Source organism: Rutidosis leptorrhynchoides, chromosome 3 (assembly GCF_046630445.1).
Source record: "Rutidosis leptorrhynchoides isolate AG116_Rl617_1_P2 chromosome 3, CSIRO_AGI_Rlap_v1, whole genome shotgun sequence".
Classification (NCBI taxonomy): Eukaryota; Viridiplantae; Streptophyta; class Magnoliopsida; order Asterales; family Asteraceae; genus Rutidosis; species Rutidosis leptorrhynchoides.
In genome coordinates, this window is record NC_092335.1 from 409998444 (window position 1) to 410016812 (window position 18369).

General features: G+C 35.8%; 1 protein-coding gene across 1 annotated transcript in view; it reads right to left on the reverse strand.

Annotated features, from left to right (window-relative positions):
* Positions 1–4887: 4887 nt before the first annotated feature.
* LOC139901388 (high mobility group B protein 10-like) overlaps positions 4888–18369 on the reverse strand; it is a 58781-nt gene continuing 45299 nt past the window's right edge. Inside the window, 1 exon segment of the mRNA XM_071884109.1 lies at positions 4888–4948. Coding sequence (XP_071740210.1) covers positions 4927–4948 — 22 coding nt within the window. The 3' untranslated portion in view covers positions 4888–4926.

Sequence of the window (18369 nt, forward strand, 5' to 3'; positions counted from 1 at the left end):
AAAGTTCCGCGAGTCGCGGAGGGTCAAATTTAGGCTGAAAAGGGGTTCGTTTTTGCACAGGTCCAGTTTTTTTCTTTTTATTTTTTTTATGTTTTTCTGTTTTATCAAATATATATAAAATAAAAATATAACTAAATATTTTTATAAAACAATAAAATACTTATTTTTAAACTCAAAAGTAAAAATACTTTTTTTTTTAAACTTTATATATTTTTTAACAAACTCTTTTTGTATTTTTATATTTTTATATTTTAAAAAAAAAACTTATATTTTTATACGAAGGACTTAATAAAAACTTTTACAAAATTATATTATTATTATTTATTTATTTTTTATATCATTAGCGTTGCGCTTTCGGCGTTTAAGTTCCCCGGCAGCGGCGCCAAAAAAACTTGATGTTATGCGAGGTGTATATGAAATAGCTTATATTTTACTAGGAAAAACTATTAAATACAATACAATTTTACACAAGATATTTATTTATTTATAGAATGGATATACTTAAACCTTGCTACAACACTTATAGGCAGTGTACCTAATCGTACAGTAGTGTAGTTTTTAGTAAGTCCGGTTCGTTCCACAGGGAAATCTTTAAACAAAGCTTAACGATATATTAGTTTTAATTTATAAAAATACAAATATATATATATAAGTAATATTATTATTATAAAAGAGGGTTTTTACCATTTAATGACCGGTCTGTCGATTTTTAAAACTTTAGTCGCAGTTAAAACCTAATGTAAAATATTAAATAAATAAAAGACTTAATTTAAAGCTTAAAATAAATAACGATAATGAAATTGCAATAAATAAAAGTGCGATGAAATAAAATTGTGATAATTAAAAAGTGCGATAATTAAAAGTGCGATAATTAAAAATGCAATTAAATACAATGACACAATAAAAGTGATAATTAGAAGTGCAATTAAATATGAAAATAAAGGAATTATGTTTATTTAAACTTCCGTAATCATGATGTTTGACGTGTTGATTTTAGTTTTATGCCCATGGGTTAATTGTCCTTTGTCCTGGATTATTTAATATGTCCGTCTGGTTTTTGTCCATAACAGTCCATCAGTCATAAATATAAAGTGCGAGTGTCCTCGTCAAATTATCCTTATACCCGAAGTCAAATATTCCAACTAATTGGGGACTTAAACTGTAACAAGATTTTAATACTTTGTTTAATAATTACACTAGGTTATCGACTGCGTGTAACCCAAGGTTTTAATACTTAGTTATCAATTATGCCAAGTGTCCTTGTACATAATTTCACCCATGTTTTAATAATTCCATAGACTATTAATCCATTCCCGTGTCCGGTTAAATGAACGATTATTCATACATATAAATATCCCACCCATCGTGTCCGATTGAGTGTATATGGTTATTTATAGGTACGTCCAATTATAAATCTTTATATTAAAATTAACAAACTATCATTTAGTTAAACAAATATAAAACCCATTAATAGCCTATAGTCTAATTTCCACAAGTGTCGTTCTTTTGTTCAAACCCCAATTATGGTACAAAGCCCAATTACCTAAATTTAATATTTAGTCAAACATCACGATTACTTTGGCATTAAATAAGCATAATAATAATAATTTAGCTACGAGACATTAATGAAAATAACATAAACATAACTTATAGTGGGTATTAATAGCGTAGCGGTACACAGACATAGTTTCGACTTACAAAACCTTAAAACATTCGACTAATCGAACCTTATTATTATCACTAACTTAAAATTAAAATTACAAATTGTGATTACGATTTGGAGTGACACTTGATACATAAATTGGGTAAAGAAAATATAAATATAAATATAAATATATATCCGTCCCAAAAATCGTTGAACTGCATCCCTTTTTATAGGAAATGGGACCTCCGCGAGTGCGGTCCCTTTTGTTCTTCAGACCTCCGCGAGTGCGGTCCCCTCAATTTCAGCTCACTAAACAAAGGATTCAAGGCTGCCGACGGTTTTTATTATAAATATAATATAAATATATAATTTATATAATTAATTATATATTATATTATATTTATATACATAGTTAATTTATTATTTCCGATCCGTTGCGTCGTACGTTGAAAGTTTGTTCATGTCTCGGTTTCGGATTTTCGAACGTCCTTTCGTATTATTTAATATCTTGTACTTTGCATTTTGCGGCTTGTACTCTTGTCATTTTTAGGCGTTCCTCATCAATAACTTGAACCTCTTTGCTTGTACTTTGTACTTTTTAGCTTTTTGGTCGTTTGCGTCTTCAATTTGTCGAATCTGCCTTTTGTCTTCACCTTTTAATATTTAAACGAATATTCCTTGTAAATAGGACAACTGCAACTAAAAGCTTGTCTTTCTTGAGGGATAATGCTATGAAATATATGTTCGTTTTTAGCATTATCAAAGGACCAAGCTGTGTTGTTTCTCGAGTTAGTTATATTCTTGCTTTTCAAAAAAAAAAAAAATATTACAAATAATAATAAAACTCAAAATACTATAATAGTAATAATGATAATATCATTATTAATGAATATGATAATGTTAGCTATTGTAATAATATTATTAATAATAACACTAATAATAATTATAATACTACTAGATAATAAAAATAATATTAACTATAAAAGTGATAATAATAAGAATCATGATATTAATAACTAACATAATAATAACAACAATTATTAATACTTATAATTAAAATTAATTATGATAATGATTATTGATTGTATTGTTAATAATGATTTTAATTTAATAATAATGATAATGAGGATACTATAATAATAATTTTTAATGATACTTATAATAACAATTAATGTATAAATTATATTTTAACTAATAATTTAGTATGTTACAATTATTAATTATATCATATTTATAATATATATTATATAGTAATATATATATATATATATATATATATATATATATATATATATATATATATATATATATATATATATATATATATATATATATATATATCTTGAATATTTAATATTTATAAATTTTACAAATGTTACAATATAATAGTTATTAACAGAAATCTTTTATGTATATATATATATATATATCTATATAGATTTGTAATAATATTATATATTTATTTATATATATTCATTTTAAATAATAACTTACTTATTTTACATATTTAATTCAAATGTTAAAATGTTATCATGTTAATTCAAATTAATATATATATATATATATATATATATATATATATATATATATATATATATATATATATATATATATATATATATATACATACATATTTACTTACACACAATAGTTCGTGAATCGCCGGGAATGGTAAAAGGTCAAAATGAATTCATAAAACAGTTCAAAGATTTTGAGACTCAGTTTAATAGGCTTTGCTTATCGTGTCGAAATCATATAAGATTAAGTTTAAATTTGGTCGGAAATTTTCGGGTCATCACACTGCTGGCCCAAGGAGATGGGCTGTGAAAACATAAAAAGATTAAGTAGAAGGTTGATGGGACTCGAACCCACAACCATTTGGCAAGAATATAAAGCGTCAAACCACCCGGCATTGACGTAGTTAAGTTACGGATTGAAGAGAACAAGTAAATGGGCCGCCTGCTTTGCTGGGCCTGAGGCACCTGCTGGCCCAGGGAGATGGGCTGTGAAAACATAAAAAGATTAAGTAGAAGGTTGATGGGACTCGAACCCACAACCATTTGGCAAGAATATAAAGCGCCAAACCACCCGGCCGTTCTGATATCTCTGAACAATTGTGAATACGATTTGTATTTATTATTTTTTTAAAAACGGTGGATTTTGTGAGTCTGCCCTTTCAGTTGAGGTTTATTACGGAATTATTCTAAATGAACAGTGGCTTTCATTGATTCTTGGATTGAATATATTTAGAATATTTAGTTTAGTATATAATGAAATAAGTGTGATACCTAATCATTGAGAAACTGATGTTTAGTTAGCAAAAATTCATGCATGCGGTATCTCTCAATAGGATTGACACTGAGGACCATCCAATCACAATATAATACACAAAATTTGGCGTTCCTGTAGTACATGCTCTTCTTCCTGTGCGTCCTCGGAGTCTGATACGTAGCTGCCTGTCTAGTCGTGGTGTGCGTCACTTTATGTCCTCGCGATATCGTGTTTCTTATTTTTCGAGTCTTTAATTGTTGTGAGTTTTTAGTTGGGTGTAGTCGTTGGATGTAGTCTCGTGCTTTTTTATTTCTAGCTTCTTGCTAGTTTTTTTTCGTGTAATTTTTATTTAATAAAATTAACTTGCCTTTAAAAAAAAAAATTGATCAAGCACCATGTATATGCAATGTACCTTACAAGGTTAATAAATTTATAATAAACGTCATATTCAAAGAAGTCTTATTAACAATTCGTAGTTTTCAAATTGTAAAAATTTGGTTATTTCTATTATTGAAATTTAAAATTCGTTATTCAAATAGAGTGTGATTTTTTGTCATTAACTATCAAAGTAGCTACCACACTTCGTTGCTAACCTTTAATTTGAACGACATCGAAAGATAAGAAATATAATTGTTGTCATTGATATATGTAGTAATAATTGTTTTTGTATTTAACAAATTTACGATTTTTTTGGTCTTGGTACCAAAATGTCATGGTCTGCACTGCAAATTAGATCGAGTCAAACCAGGCCGATACGGACATTTTTGGCCCAACAGTGAACCTCTGTAAACCAGCCACACTGTTAAGAATAAACCACAAGTTTTCGACTCGATTTGATTCAATATGATACGAGAATAACTTTCTCCATCAACGCTAAACTACAACAAAGGAGCTGAAATGCACAGGGTACAACAACAAATCAAGATTTCAAAAGAAAAGAAGCCTACAGTGTTAGCTAACCAAAAAAATGAGTCCGTTGATCAATCAAACACCCTATCTTTCACTGCATCTCAAGCCTTTGTCCTGATAAACCTACGACAAAACACCAGCGACAAAAATTAGCTTAAGAACCTAATGAAGGTTTCTTGAAAACATTCAAGTTACTCACACAAACATTTTAAAAAAATTATTATTAGGAATTAGGATTATACATCGGGAGGCCACCCAAATATATCATTTTATTTTTGTAGGCCATACACAAATGAAAGTGATTTTATAGGCCACTCAAATTCGTATTTTGTTGAATATGTAGTAAATCAGTCAGAAATATCATCAAAAGAATATAAAATGATGCAAATAATCATGTATAATGAAATAAATAATCTTAAAATAAAAATGCACGGTTATTTGTGTCTGTTTACAGTTTTCCGGTGAGTTTTTAGAACGATTTGGTGTAATTGGATCAACATAAGAATTAGAGTGGCCTACAAAATTATTTTTAACTACGGGTGGCCTATAGAAACAAAATGATAAACTTAGTTGGCAGATATATAATATAATTATAATTATAATCTCTTATTATTTTTTTTTGAAAGGCAATTTAATATATAAGAAAGGAACAAGTACACGAAGGAAGGCAAGGAATCTTGCCAATACAACGAAAAACAAAAAACAAACACGAGATCTACCGAAAACACGAACTAAAACAAGAAAGAACTAGGATTTGATAACCAAGTTTCCCAATTGAAAGTTTTCCCATGAACCTTATTTGAGATCCAGTCATACGACTTAATTTGAATCTCATTGAAGGCTACTGGGACATTCCATTTTTTCCCTTTGAACACCATATCGTTTCGAAACTTCCATATGTGATATGCACATATCCAAGAGATCGCTTGCCATAGAGATTTCCCAAGAGGGGAATTGAAAGACACGCCATCGGCATTAAAAATTTCAAAAAGACTAAGAGTTGGAAAATTGCCACGATTCCACCAATTGTAGACCCGGTTCCATAAGTCGTACGCCATGTTACAAAAGACAATTGAGTGGTCAACCGTTTCTAAATCATCATCACAAATTGGACACCGCACACTATGTAGATCAATACCCCTTTTGTCAAGTTCCATTCTTACTGGAAGTCTCTTTTTTAACGCACGCCAAACAAAAACCTCCACCTTTTTTGGAACCATATTGTTCCTTAAAGTTTCAATAGTCCCGCTGTACTGTCCCAAAATTTTTGAGTCGATTTCAAGAGTAAGTTTTCTAACCGTGAACACTCCATTACTCGACATATTCCAACGCCAAGAGTCTGCCACATCTGGATTCAACACGGCGTTGCCAAGCATAGAAGACAATTCCATTAGTTCGGTTCTGGTTCGACCTGACGGATCCCTCGACCACTCCCATGACTGCTCACCGTAGGAAAGACGATCACGAACTGATGCTGCCTTGTTAGCCTCGAGCCTGTATAACCTAGGAAAGAGAGCGCTGAACTTGTTTGTACCAATCCACCTCTCATCCCAAAATAGAGTATTAGCACCATTTCCAATAGTCTTGACAAAAGAAGATTTAAAAGAGACATTTAGACCTTCAATATCATCACCTGCTTTTATGATACTAATCCAAGTACCTGTGCAATTTGAGTTAGTAGAACCCGCCCCCGAATTGAAACCGCCACATGAACCATATAAGCTTCGAATAACTTTATTCCACAAAGTGTCGGTTTCGGTTTTAAACCTCCACCACCACTTGCCGAGTAAAGCTAAATTCTTGCTTTTTAAAGACCCAATGTTTAACCCACCCGACTCGTATGGAGAAATGACACTTTCCCATTTTACCCAAGACATTTTTTTACCCGTTCCCGGACCCCCCCAAAAAAAATTACGTCTTACACACTCTAGAAGATTGATCACACATGGCGGAGCACGGAAGAGCGAGAAGTAGTACATGTAACATCCCGCCTTTTTCCGTTTTCTTTTCCGTTATACTAATTTAAACTCCGTTATATGTTTATAACATCTCCCGTTAATACGCGTTTTAAAATATTCCGTTTAGGTATTTTCCGCACCCGACTACAAACTCGAGGGACTAAAATTGACACGGGGCAAACTAGTTGACTAGGTCACCTAGTCCACCCCAATCACCACCATTCAACCATCTCTCTCTCTCTCTCTCTCTTTCTCTCTAGCAAGAACACACCCAATTTCCAAATTCATTCAATCATCATCTAAATTCGATCTAGGAGGCTTACAACAAAATAAATTACATATTCGTGATCCTCTCTTCATCCTCTTCATTTTGGTACCAACTTCATCTTGTTTGGGTAACATTTCTAAAACACTAGTTTTCTTTAAATTTGTGTTCTTGACTTAAAAGTATGTTAATTAGTGTCTATGGCTCATTGTGATGTCGTGTATGTAATTTGTATGCTCGATTTGTTGTTTTTGGTGTAACTAGTTCATTATGAAAATTACTTGCTAAATCCTTGATTTTGGATGATCAAATGTTATTAGATTGTTAATGTGCATGTTTTAAAAGTGTTACTAGTATCATTAGCTTCATTTTGATGTATAGATTGATTAAAGAAACTTCATAAACGCGATTATTGATTTTGTGAACTTTTGGTTAGGGTTGACAACTCTTAAAACGAACTTTTGATGCGTTGAATGCTTGTTAATGTTATTGATAAGTATTTAGTTGTATTACATGTTTCATTACCTTCAAAACGGCATATCATATGTATAAATTGGATTCCCGAAACTTAAATTGCAATTGATAAACTTGAAACTTGAAAATAAACCTCTATTGATCACTTGGCAGGATTTCGGTTATAGTATATGATGTTTTTGCTTGATGAAAAGTACTTAGTTGCGTTCCTTGTCGAAAGAGCTTTCCTATGATATAAAATACATGTTCTAATTGTTTGCGGATCATAAAATGTGATTGTTTGTGTTTTGGTTCGTCCATTTGAGGAATACAGCAAACAGGGCCTGGAAACCGATCAGGACGCCGTCCAGATACTGGGGACGCCGTCCCACCTTTTGAACCTAGATGCCGTCTAGGATATCAGGACGCCGTCCCACCCTTCATTGTGGGACGCCGTCTAGCCATTTGGGACGCCGTCCCATTGTACTAAAACTGGCTGTTTGCTTTGGTCATTTGACATAAAAATGTTTGCTATGCTACGGACCTCCGATTAACATGAAACTTGGCCAACATGCTCATATATGATTATATAACTTAGAAAAATTGTCGGATACCCAACCCGACCCCGTTGACTTTTCTGTTGACTTTGACCCGACCAAGTTGACTTTTAATCAAACTTAACCAAATAATTGTGCAATCGTTCTAACATGTGTTTATACTTGTACCTTGCATGAAACATGACAATTTGATTCACATGCTATTATGATCGAGTCTTAACGAGCCATAGGACTAATTGAACATCTTTGACCTATCGTGCTTACCGTTATTGATACAACCTATTGTTTAGGTCAAGACTAGCATTGTTCTTTGCACACGTTTACTTGTTGAAGTACTTTACTACTCGTGCACTCAAGGTGAGATCATAGTCCCACTTTTACTCTTTTTGAACTTACATTTGGGATGAGAAAACATAAACATTTCTTTACTGAGTGAACACAAGTACAGGAAAACAAACATTCTACATACGAGTTTAGAACAAAATCCTCAATTCGATTATCATTAGTTACACTTGCCGGGTGTAAGCGAGAACTTATGTTGTATGGATCCATATGGGTTTGACAAACCCTCATTCAAACGGTTCGCTACCGTTTACGAATGAAATATATTTTCGAGAAACAGTGTATGTTCTAGCACTAAGTGATGGGGTTCAATGGGAGAAATGTTAAGCATTGATAATTGGGTGCTCGTGAAACAAACTTTTGGAATGTATTACTATTATTTCATTGATGCAAATCTTGTGGTTCACTTGTACTTACTTACTTAAACCTATGATTTCACCAACGTTTTCGTTGACAGATTTCTATGTTTTTCTCAGGTCTTTGAACGATATGTGTTACATGCTTCCGCTCATTATTTTGATACTTGCATTGGATGTCGAGTATATATGCATACATGAAGCGTCTTTTGGCTACTTTCAAATTGTGTCGCATAAGTTTCATTTGTACTTAAAACTTTGTATCGTAACTTGTGGTGGAACTATTCTTGTAAACTTTGAACAATCTTTACATTTGAAATGAATGCGACATATCTTTTGGTCAAACGTTGTTTTAAAGACTTATGACCACGTAACGGGACCTAAGTAGACGGTGCCGTCAAATATGTTTTGGTCGGGTCGCTACAGATGATATCAGAGCGTTGGTTGTAGGGATTTAGAGTTCATTAGTGTCAACCCCGAGTCATAGGGTACATTGGTGAGTCTAGACTACAACCGGCATATAGACTTGAAGTAGGAATTACTTGACTACTTGTGCATTTATACTCGAACGCTTCTACTCATATCTACTCTTAGTTCATCTTAATCTCACGTTGTTTAATTTGATTGACACGCCACCTTGACTATATGAAATGATGTCGAATGCACATATGAATCAGGGTAATATAATTTCCGGGATTATATTACGGTGACTCATATGAACGTTCCGACATTATGACATAAAGAATTTAAGGCGAGTCGAGGAAAAACTTCTCTTTATCTTTATTCTATATCACGGTTAGTATTATTGAGAATTCTAATCAATGATATTCTTGTGTCTTGAAGGAACAATGGCTCCTCGTCGTGTACGCCGCAATGAAACTCCCGAACAAGCTCTCGAACGGATGATAGCCACCGCCGTAGATGCGGCCATGGCCGGTCACTCATCCAACAACAATAATAATAACAACCACAACAACAACAACAACAACAACAATGGAGCCGGAAACTCAAACGAGGGATGCTCCTATAAAGCTTTCATGGGGTGCAAACCTCACACTTTTGATGGAACCGGGGGACCGGTCGTGCTCACCCGATGGTTTGAGCAAACGGAAGCCGTCTTTAGCATAAGCGGTTATCGGGACCAAGACAAGGTCAAATACTCCACTCACACCTTCGCCGGTGTCGCTCTTACATGGTGGAATACTTATGTACAATCGGTGGGTACCGATGAAGCTCACGCCCTCTCTTGGGCCGACTTGAGGGAAAAGATGATTGTCGAATATTTCCCTCGTGAAGAAACCCGAAGGCTCGAACAAGAGCTAAGAACTTTAAAGGCGATCGGAAATGATCTCAAGGCTTATAATCAACGATTTTCCGAACTAGCCTTGATGTGCCCAAATCTTGTGAACCCCGAAGCTTTAAGGGTTGAACTTTACATGGATGGTCTTCCAAAGAGTATCAAACACGGAGTAATGTCATCCAAACCCACTAATCATCAAGAGGCCTTGAACATGGCCCGCAAATTGATAGAAACGGTTGACGAAATCGTAGTTCCGGCACCTAAGGCCGAGGATAAATCGGGCGGCAACAAAAGAAAATGGGAAGCTCCCCAATCAAGCAACAACAACTTTGCCAAGAAATCTTTCACTTCCGACGGCAAGAAGGGTTATGCCGGGAATCTACCTTTTTGCAACAAATGCAACAAACATCACTTTGGCGAATGTAGTAAGCTAATTTGCCATCGGTGCCAAGGAATTGGTTATAAGGCCAACGATTGTAAAAGTGCCACTCCCGTCGCTCGAAAGTGGCCCAATGCACCAAAGACGGGCACTTGTTACGAATGTGGCCAAACGGGTCATTATAGAAATGCATGCCCGAAAAGGAAAGATAACACCAATACGCGCGGTCGAGCTTTCAACATCAACACCGAGGAAGCCCGGGATGACACTGAACTAGTCACGGGTACGTTTCTTCTCAACAATTCTTATGTCTCTTGCTTATTCGATTCGGGTGCCGATAAATGCTTTGTATCCAAGGCTTTGACTCATTCTTTTAGCACTCCACCTCTTCCATTAGATACCACTTATACCATTGAAGTGGCTAACGGGAAACTATTAAGTGCCAACACATATTACCGGGGGTGTACGTTAAACATTTTGGGTAAGGAATTTGAAATTGACTTGATACCCATGGAACTAGGAAGCTTTGATGTAATAATCGGTATGAATTGGTTAGTCAAAACGAAATCTCACATCCTTTGTGATCTTAACGCAATCCGAATTCCTATCGAGAATGGTGAACCTTTGATTGTTTATGGCGATAAGAGTTGCACCAGACTCAACCTCGTTTCGTGCCTTAAAGTTAGAAAACTGCTCCGTAAGGGTTGTTTTGCGATCCTTGCCCACGTTAAGAAAGTCGAGTCCGATGATAAGCATATCGATGATGTGCTAATTGTTAGTGACTATTCCGATGTATTTCCCGATGAATTGCCGGGTCTTCCACCTCATCGACCGGTTGAATTCCAAATCGATCTTATTCCGGGAGCCGCACCCGTAGCACGTGCACCATATAGACTCGCCCCATCCGAAATGCAAGAATTGCAAAGTCAAATCCAAGAACTACTTGATCGTGGTTTTATCCAACCTAGCCATTCACCTTGGGGCGCTCCGATTTTGTTTGTTAAAAAGAAAGACGGATCCCTACGAATGTGCATTGATTATCGTGAACTAAATAAATTGACGGTTAAGAACCGATATCCTCTTCCTCGTATCGATGACCTCTTTGATCAACTACAAGGGTCTTGTGTATATTCGAAAATCGATCTCCGCTCGGGTTATCATCAATTAAGGGTTAAGGGGGAAGATGTCTCCAAAACCGCTTTCCGGACTCGTTACGGTAGTTATGAATTCCTTGTCATGCCATTTGGTCTCACTAACGCACCGGCGGTGTTCATGGATCTTATGAACCGCGTGTGCAAACCGTATCTCGATAAATTCGTTATTGTGTTCATCGATGATATATTGATCTATTCTAAAAATGAAGAAGAGCACGAACAACATCTCCGACTTGTGCTTGAACTCTTGAGACAAGAACGACTTTATGCCAAATTCTCCAAGTGTGAATTTTGGTTGAAGGAAGTTCAATTTCTTGGTCATGTTGTAAGTGATCAAGGTATTAAAGTCGATCCCACGAAGATCGAAGCCATTAGTAAATGGGAGACTCCTACTACTCCTACTCACATTCGTCAATTCTTGGGTCTCGCCGGGTACTATCGTAGATTCATCGAAAATTTCTCTTTGGTTGCACGTCCTCTAACCGCATTAACTCACAAAGGAAAGAAATTCATTTGGGCGACCGAGCAAGAATCCGCGTTTCAAATCTTGAAAACGAAGCTAACCACCGCTCCTATCTTGTCACTTCCCGAAGGCAATGATGACTTTGTTGTATATTGCGATGCCTCGAAACATGGTTTTGGGTGTGTATTGATGCAACGAACGAAAGTCATTGCTTATGCTTCTCGACAACTCAAAATTCATGAACGAAACTACACGACGCATGATCTCGAACTCGGAGCCGTCGTCTTTGCACTTAAAATGTGGAGACACTATCTTTATGGAACCAAGAGTACTATCTTTACCGACCACAAAAGTCTCCAACACATTTTCGATCAAAAGCAACTAAACATGAGACAACGACGGTGGATTGAAACTTTGAACGATTACGATTGCGAGCTTCGTTACCATCCCGGGAAGGCAAACGTAGTAGCCGATGCCTTAAGTCGAAAAGAAAGAGCGGTGCCTCTTCGTGTCCGAGCTTTAAACATCACCATTCACACCAACCTTAATAGCCAAATTCGGGTAGCCCAAGATGAGGCTCTCAAGGATGAAAACCTTTCACACGAGCTCTTAAACATTCACGTCTCTCGATTCGAAATTAGGGAGACCGGACTCCGATATTACGCCGGAAGGATTTGGGTGCCTAGTTATGGGGACCTACGAAGCCTTATTTTAGATGAAGCCCATAAGTCACGATACTCGATTCACCCCGGTGCCAATAAGATGTACCACGACCTTAAACAACTATATTGGTGGCCGAACATCAAAAGGGACGTAGCTACTTATGTTTCCAAGTGTTTGACATGTTCCAAAGTCAAAGCCGAACACCAAAGACCGTCCGGATTACTTCAACAACCCGAGATCCCGCAATGGAAGTGGGAAAGGATAACGATGGATTTTATAACCAAGCTACCAAAAACGACGGGCGGTTATGATACCATTTGGGTTATTGTTGACCGTCTCACCAAATCCGCACACTTCCTTGCCATGAAAGAGACAGACAAAATGGAGAAACTTGCACAACTTTACATTAAGGAGATCGTAGCCCGACACGGTGTACCTTTATCGATTATCTCCGACCGAGATGGCCGTTTCGTTTCTAGATTTTGGCGTACATTGCAAGAAGCGTTGGGAACGCGTTTAGACATGAGCACCGCATATCATCCTCAAACCGATGGACAAAGCGAACGTACAATTCAAACCTTAGAAGACATGTTACGAGCTTGCGTGGTTGATTTCGGAAAAGCTTGGGACAAGCACTTACCTCTCGCCGAGTTCTCTTATAACAATAGTTATCACGCGAGTATTAAAGCCGCACCTTTTGAAGCGCTATATGGCCGCAAATGTCGTTCACCTCTTTGTTGGGCCGAGGTAGGTGACGTGCAAATCACCGGACCCGAACTCATTCACGAAACCACCGAGAAAATCATTCAAATCCGAGATAGGCTTCGGACGGCCCGAAGTCGTCAAAAGAGCTATACCGAAAAACGACGCAACGATCTTGAATTTCAAGTCGGTGACCGAGTAATGTTAAAAGTCGCACCTTGGAAGGGTGTAATCCGTTTTGGGAAATGCGGGAAGCTAAATCCGCGGTATATTGGTCCTTTCGAAATCTTGGAGCGTATTGGAACCGTTGCTTTTCGTTTAGATCTTCCACCTCAATTGAGCTCCGTTCATCCTACTTTCCATGTATCCAACTTGAAAAAGTGTCTTGCCGAACCCGATATCGTCATTCCTCTCGAGGAGCTTACCATTGATGACAAACTTCATTTCGTGGAGGAACCGGTTGAAATTGTGGACACCTCCGTCAAGACATTGAAACAAAGCCGAATCCCGATTGTTAAAGTCCGTTGGAACGCCAAAAGGGGACCCGAGTTTACTTGGGAAAGACAAGATCAAATGCAAAGGAAGTATCCTCATCTATTCGTGAATTCGGAAACGCAAGATCTCGAGGAAGAAACAACGACTACTACGCCTACTTAAATTTCGGGACGAAATTTCTTTTAAGGAGTAGGTAATGTAACATCCCGCCTTTTTCCGTTTTCTTTTCCGTTATACTAATTTAAACTCCGTTATATGTTTATAACATCTCCCGTTAATACGTGTTTTAAAATATTCCGTTTAGGTATTTTCCGCACCCGACTACAAACTCGAGGGACTAAAATTGACACGGGGCAAACTAGTTGACTAGGTCACCTAGTCCACCCCAATCACCACCATTCAACCATCTCTCTCTCTCTCTCTCTCTCTCTCTCTCTCTTTCTCTCTAGCAAGAACACACCCAATTTCCAAATTCATTCAATCATCATCTAAATTCGATCTAGGAGGCTTACAACAAAATAAATTACATATTCGTGATCCTCTCTTCATCCTCTTCATTTTGGTACCAACTTCATCTTGTTTGGGTAACATTTCTAAAACACTAGTTTTCTTTAAATTTGTGTTCTTGACTTAAAAGTATGTTAATTAGTGTCTATGGCTCATTGTGATGTCGTGTATGTAATTTGTATGCTCGATTTGTTGTTTTTGGTGTAACTAGTTCATTATGAAAATTACTTGCTAAATCCTTGATTTTGGATGATCAAATGTTATTAGATTGTTAATGTGCATGTTTTAAAAATGTTACTAGTATCATTAGCTTCATTTTGATGTATAGATTGATTAAAGAAACTTCATAAACGCGATTATTGATTTTGTGAACTTTTGGTTAGGGTTGACAACTCTTAAAACGAACTTTTGATGCGTTGAATGCTTGTTAATGTTATTGATAAGTGTTTAGTTGTATTACATGTTTCATTACCTTCAAAACGGCATATCATATATATAAATTGGATTCCCGAAACTTAAATTGCAATTGATAAACTTGAAACCTGAAAATAAACCTCTATTGATCACTTGGCAGGATTTCGGTTATAGTATATGATATTTTTGCTTGATGAAAAGTGATTAGTTGCGTTCCTTGTCGAAAGAGCTTTCCGATGATATAAAATACATGTTCTAATTGTTTGCGGATCATAAAATGTGATTGTTTGTGTTTTGGTTCGTCCATTTGAGGAATACAGCAAACAGGGCCTGGAAACCGATCAGGACGCCGTCCAGATACTGGGGACGCCGTCCCACCTTTTGAACCTAGACGCCGTCTAGGATATCAGGACGCCGTCCCACCCTTCATTGTGGGACGCCGTCTAGCCATTTGGGACGCCGTCCCATTGTACTAAAACTGGCTGTTTGCTTTGGTCATTTGACATAAAAATGTTTGCTATGCTACGGACCTCCGATTAACATGAAACTTGGCCAACATGCTCATATATGATTATATAACTTAGAAAAATTGTCGGATACCCAACCCGACCCCGTTGACTTTTCCGTTGACTTTGACCCGACCAAGTTGACTTTTAATCAAACTTAACCAAATAATTGTGCAATCGTTCTAACATGTTTTTATACTTGTACCTTGCATGAAACATGACAATTTGATTCACATGCTATTATGATCGAGTCTTAACGAGCCATAGGACTAATTGAACATCTTTGACCTATCGTGCTTACCGTTATTGATACAACCTATTGTTTAGGTCAAGACTAGCATTGTTCTTTGCACACGTTTACTTGTTGAAGTACTTTACTACTCGTGCACTCAAGGTGAGATCATAGTCCCACTTTTACTCTTTTTGAACTTACATTTGGGATGAGAAAACATAAACATTTCTTTACTGAGTGAACACAAGTACAGGAAAACAAACATTCTACATACGAGTTTAGAACAAAATCCTCAATTCGATTATCATTAGTTACACTTGCCGGGTGTAAGCGAGAACTTATGTTGTATGGATCCATATGGGTTTGACAAACCCTCATTCAAACGGTTCGCTACCGTTTACGAATGAAATATATTTTCGAGAAACAGTGTATGTTCTAGCACTAAGTGATGGGGTTCAATGGGAGAAATGTTAAGCATTGATAATTGGGTGCTCGTGAAACAAACTTTTGGAATGTATTACTATTATTTCATTGATGCAAATCTTGTGGTTCACTTGTACTTACTTACTTAAACCTATGATTTCACCAACTTTTTCGTTGACAGATTTCTATGTTTTTCTCAGGTCTTTGAACGATATGTGTTACATGCTTCGGCTCATTATTTTGATACTTGCATTGGATGTCGAGTATATATGCATACATGGAGCGTCTTTTGGCTACTTTCAAATTGTGTCGCATAAGTTTCATTTGTACTTAAAACTTTGTATCGTAACTTGTGGTGGAACTATTCTTGTAAACTTTGAACAATCTTTACATTTGAAATGAATGCGACATATCTTTTGGTCAAACGTTGTTTTAAAGACTTATGACCACGTAACGGGACCTAAGTAGACGGCGCCGTCAAATATGTTTTGGTCGGGTCGCTACAGTACAACGGGAGACTCGAAATCACCGATTTAATAAGAACAATCCTACCTCCAAATGACATCGATCTCATCCTCCAATTCGAAAGTGTATTTTTTATTTTCTCAATTACCGGAGACCATGACCCAATTTTGTTCATTTTAGCACCAATGGGAATTCCTAAATAAATAAATGGAAAGTTTCCCATTTTACAACCCACTTGATTCGTCATCACTTCCAATTCATCGACCGCGGTACCAATACCATACATAGAGCTTTTATGGAAGTTCACTTTTAGGCCAGACGCTAATTCAAAACACTTTAACAACTTCATGAGATTGGATATGTTTTGAAATGTCCCGTTCTTATTGAATAAAAACGTTCCATATTAATTGATTTCGTTGCGAGGTTTTGACCTCTATATGAGACGTTTTTCAAAGACTGCATTCATTTTAAAACAAAACATAACCTTTATTTCATCAATAAAGGTTTAAAAAGCTTTACGTAGATTATCAAATAATGATAATCTAAAATATCCTGTTTACACACGACCATTACATAATGGTTTACAGTACAAATATGTTACAACAAAATAAGTTTCTGGAATGCAGTTTTTACACAATATCATACAAGCATGGACTCCAAATCTCGTCCTTATTTAAGTATGCGACAGCGGAAGCTCTTAATAATCACCTGAGAATAAACATGCTTAAAACGTCAACAAAAATGTTGGTGAGTTATAGGTTTAACCTATATATATCAAATCATAATAATAGACCACAAGATTTCATATTTCAATACACATCCCATACATAGAGATAAAAATCATTCATATGGTGAACACCTGGTAACCGACATTAACAAGATGCATATATAAGAATATCCCCATCATTCCGGGACACCCTTCGGATATGATATAAATTTCAAAGTACTAAAGCATCCGGTACTTTGGATGGGGTTTGTTAGGCCCAATAGATCTATCTTTAGGATTCGCGTCAATTAGGGTGTCTGTTCCCTAATTCTTAGATTACCAGACTTAATAAAAAGGGGCATATTCGATTTCGATAATTCAACCATAGAATGTAGTTTCACGTACTTGTGTCTATTTTGTAAATCATTTATAAAACCTGCATGTATTCTCATCCCAAAAATATTAGATTTTAAAAGTGGTACTATAACTCACTTTCACAGATTTTTACTTCGTCGGGAAGTAAGACTTGGCTACTAGTTGATTCACGAACCTATAACAATATATACATATATATCAAAGTATGTTCAAAATATATTTACAACACTTTTAATATATTTTGATGTTTTAAGTTTATTAAGTCAGCTGTCCTCGTTAGTAACCTACAACTAGTTGTTCACAGTTAGATGTACAGAAATAAATCGATAAATATTATCTTGAATCAATCCACGACCCAGTGTATACGTATCTCAGTATTGATCACAACTCAAACTATATATATTTTGGAATCAACCTCAACCCTGTATAGCTAACTTCAACATTCACATATAGAGTGTCTATGGTTGTTCCGAAATATATATAGATGTGTCGACATGATAGGTCGAAACATTGTATACGTGTCTATGGTATCTCAAGATTACATAATATACAATACAAGTTGATTAAGTTATGGTTGGAATAGATTTGTTACCAATTTTCACGTAGCTAAAATGAGAAAAATTATCCAATCTTGTTTTACCCATAACTTCTTCATTTTAAATCCGTTTTGAGTGAATCAAATTGCTATGGTTTCATATTGAAATCTATTTTATGAATCTAAACAGAAAAAGTATAGGTTTATAGTCGGAAAAATAAGTTACAAGTCATTTTTGTAAAGGTAGTCATTTCAGTCGAAAGAACGACGTCTAGATGACCATTTTAGAAAACA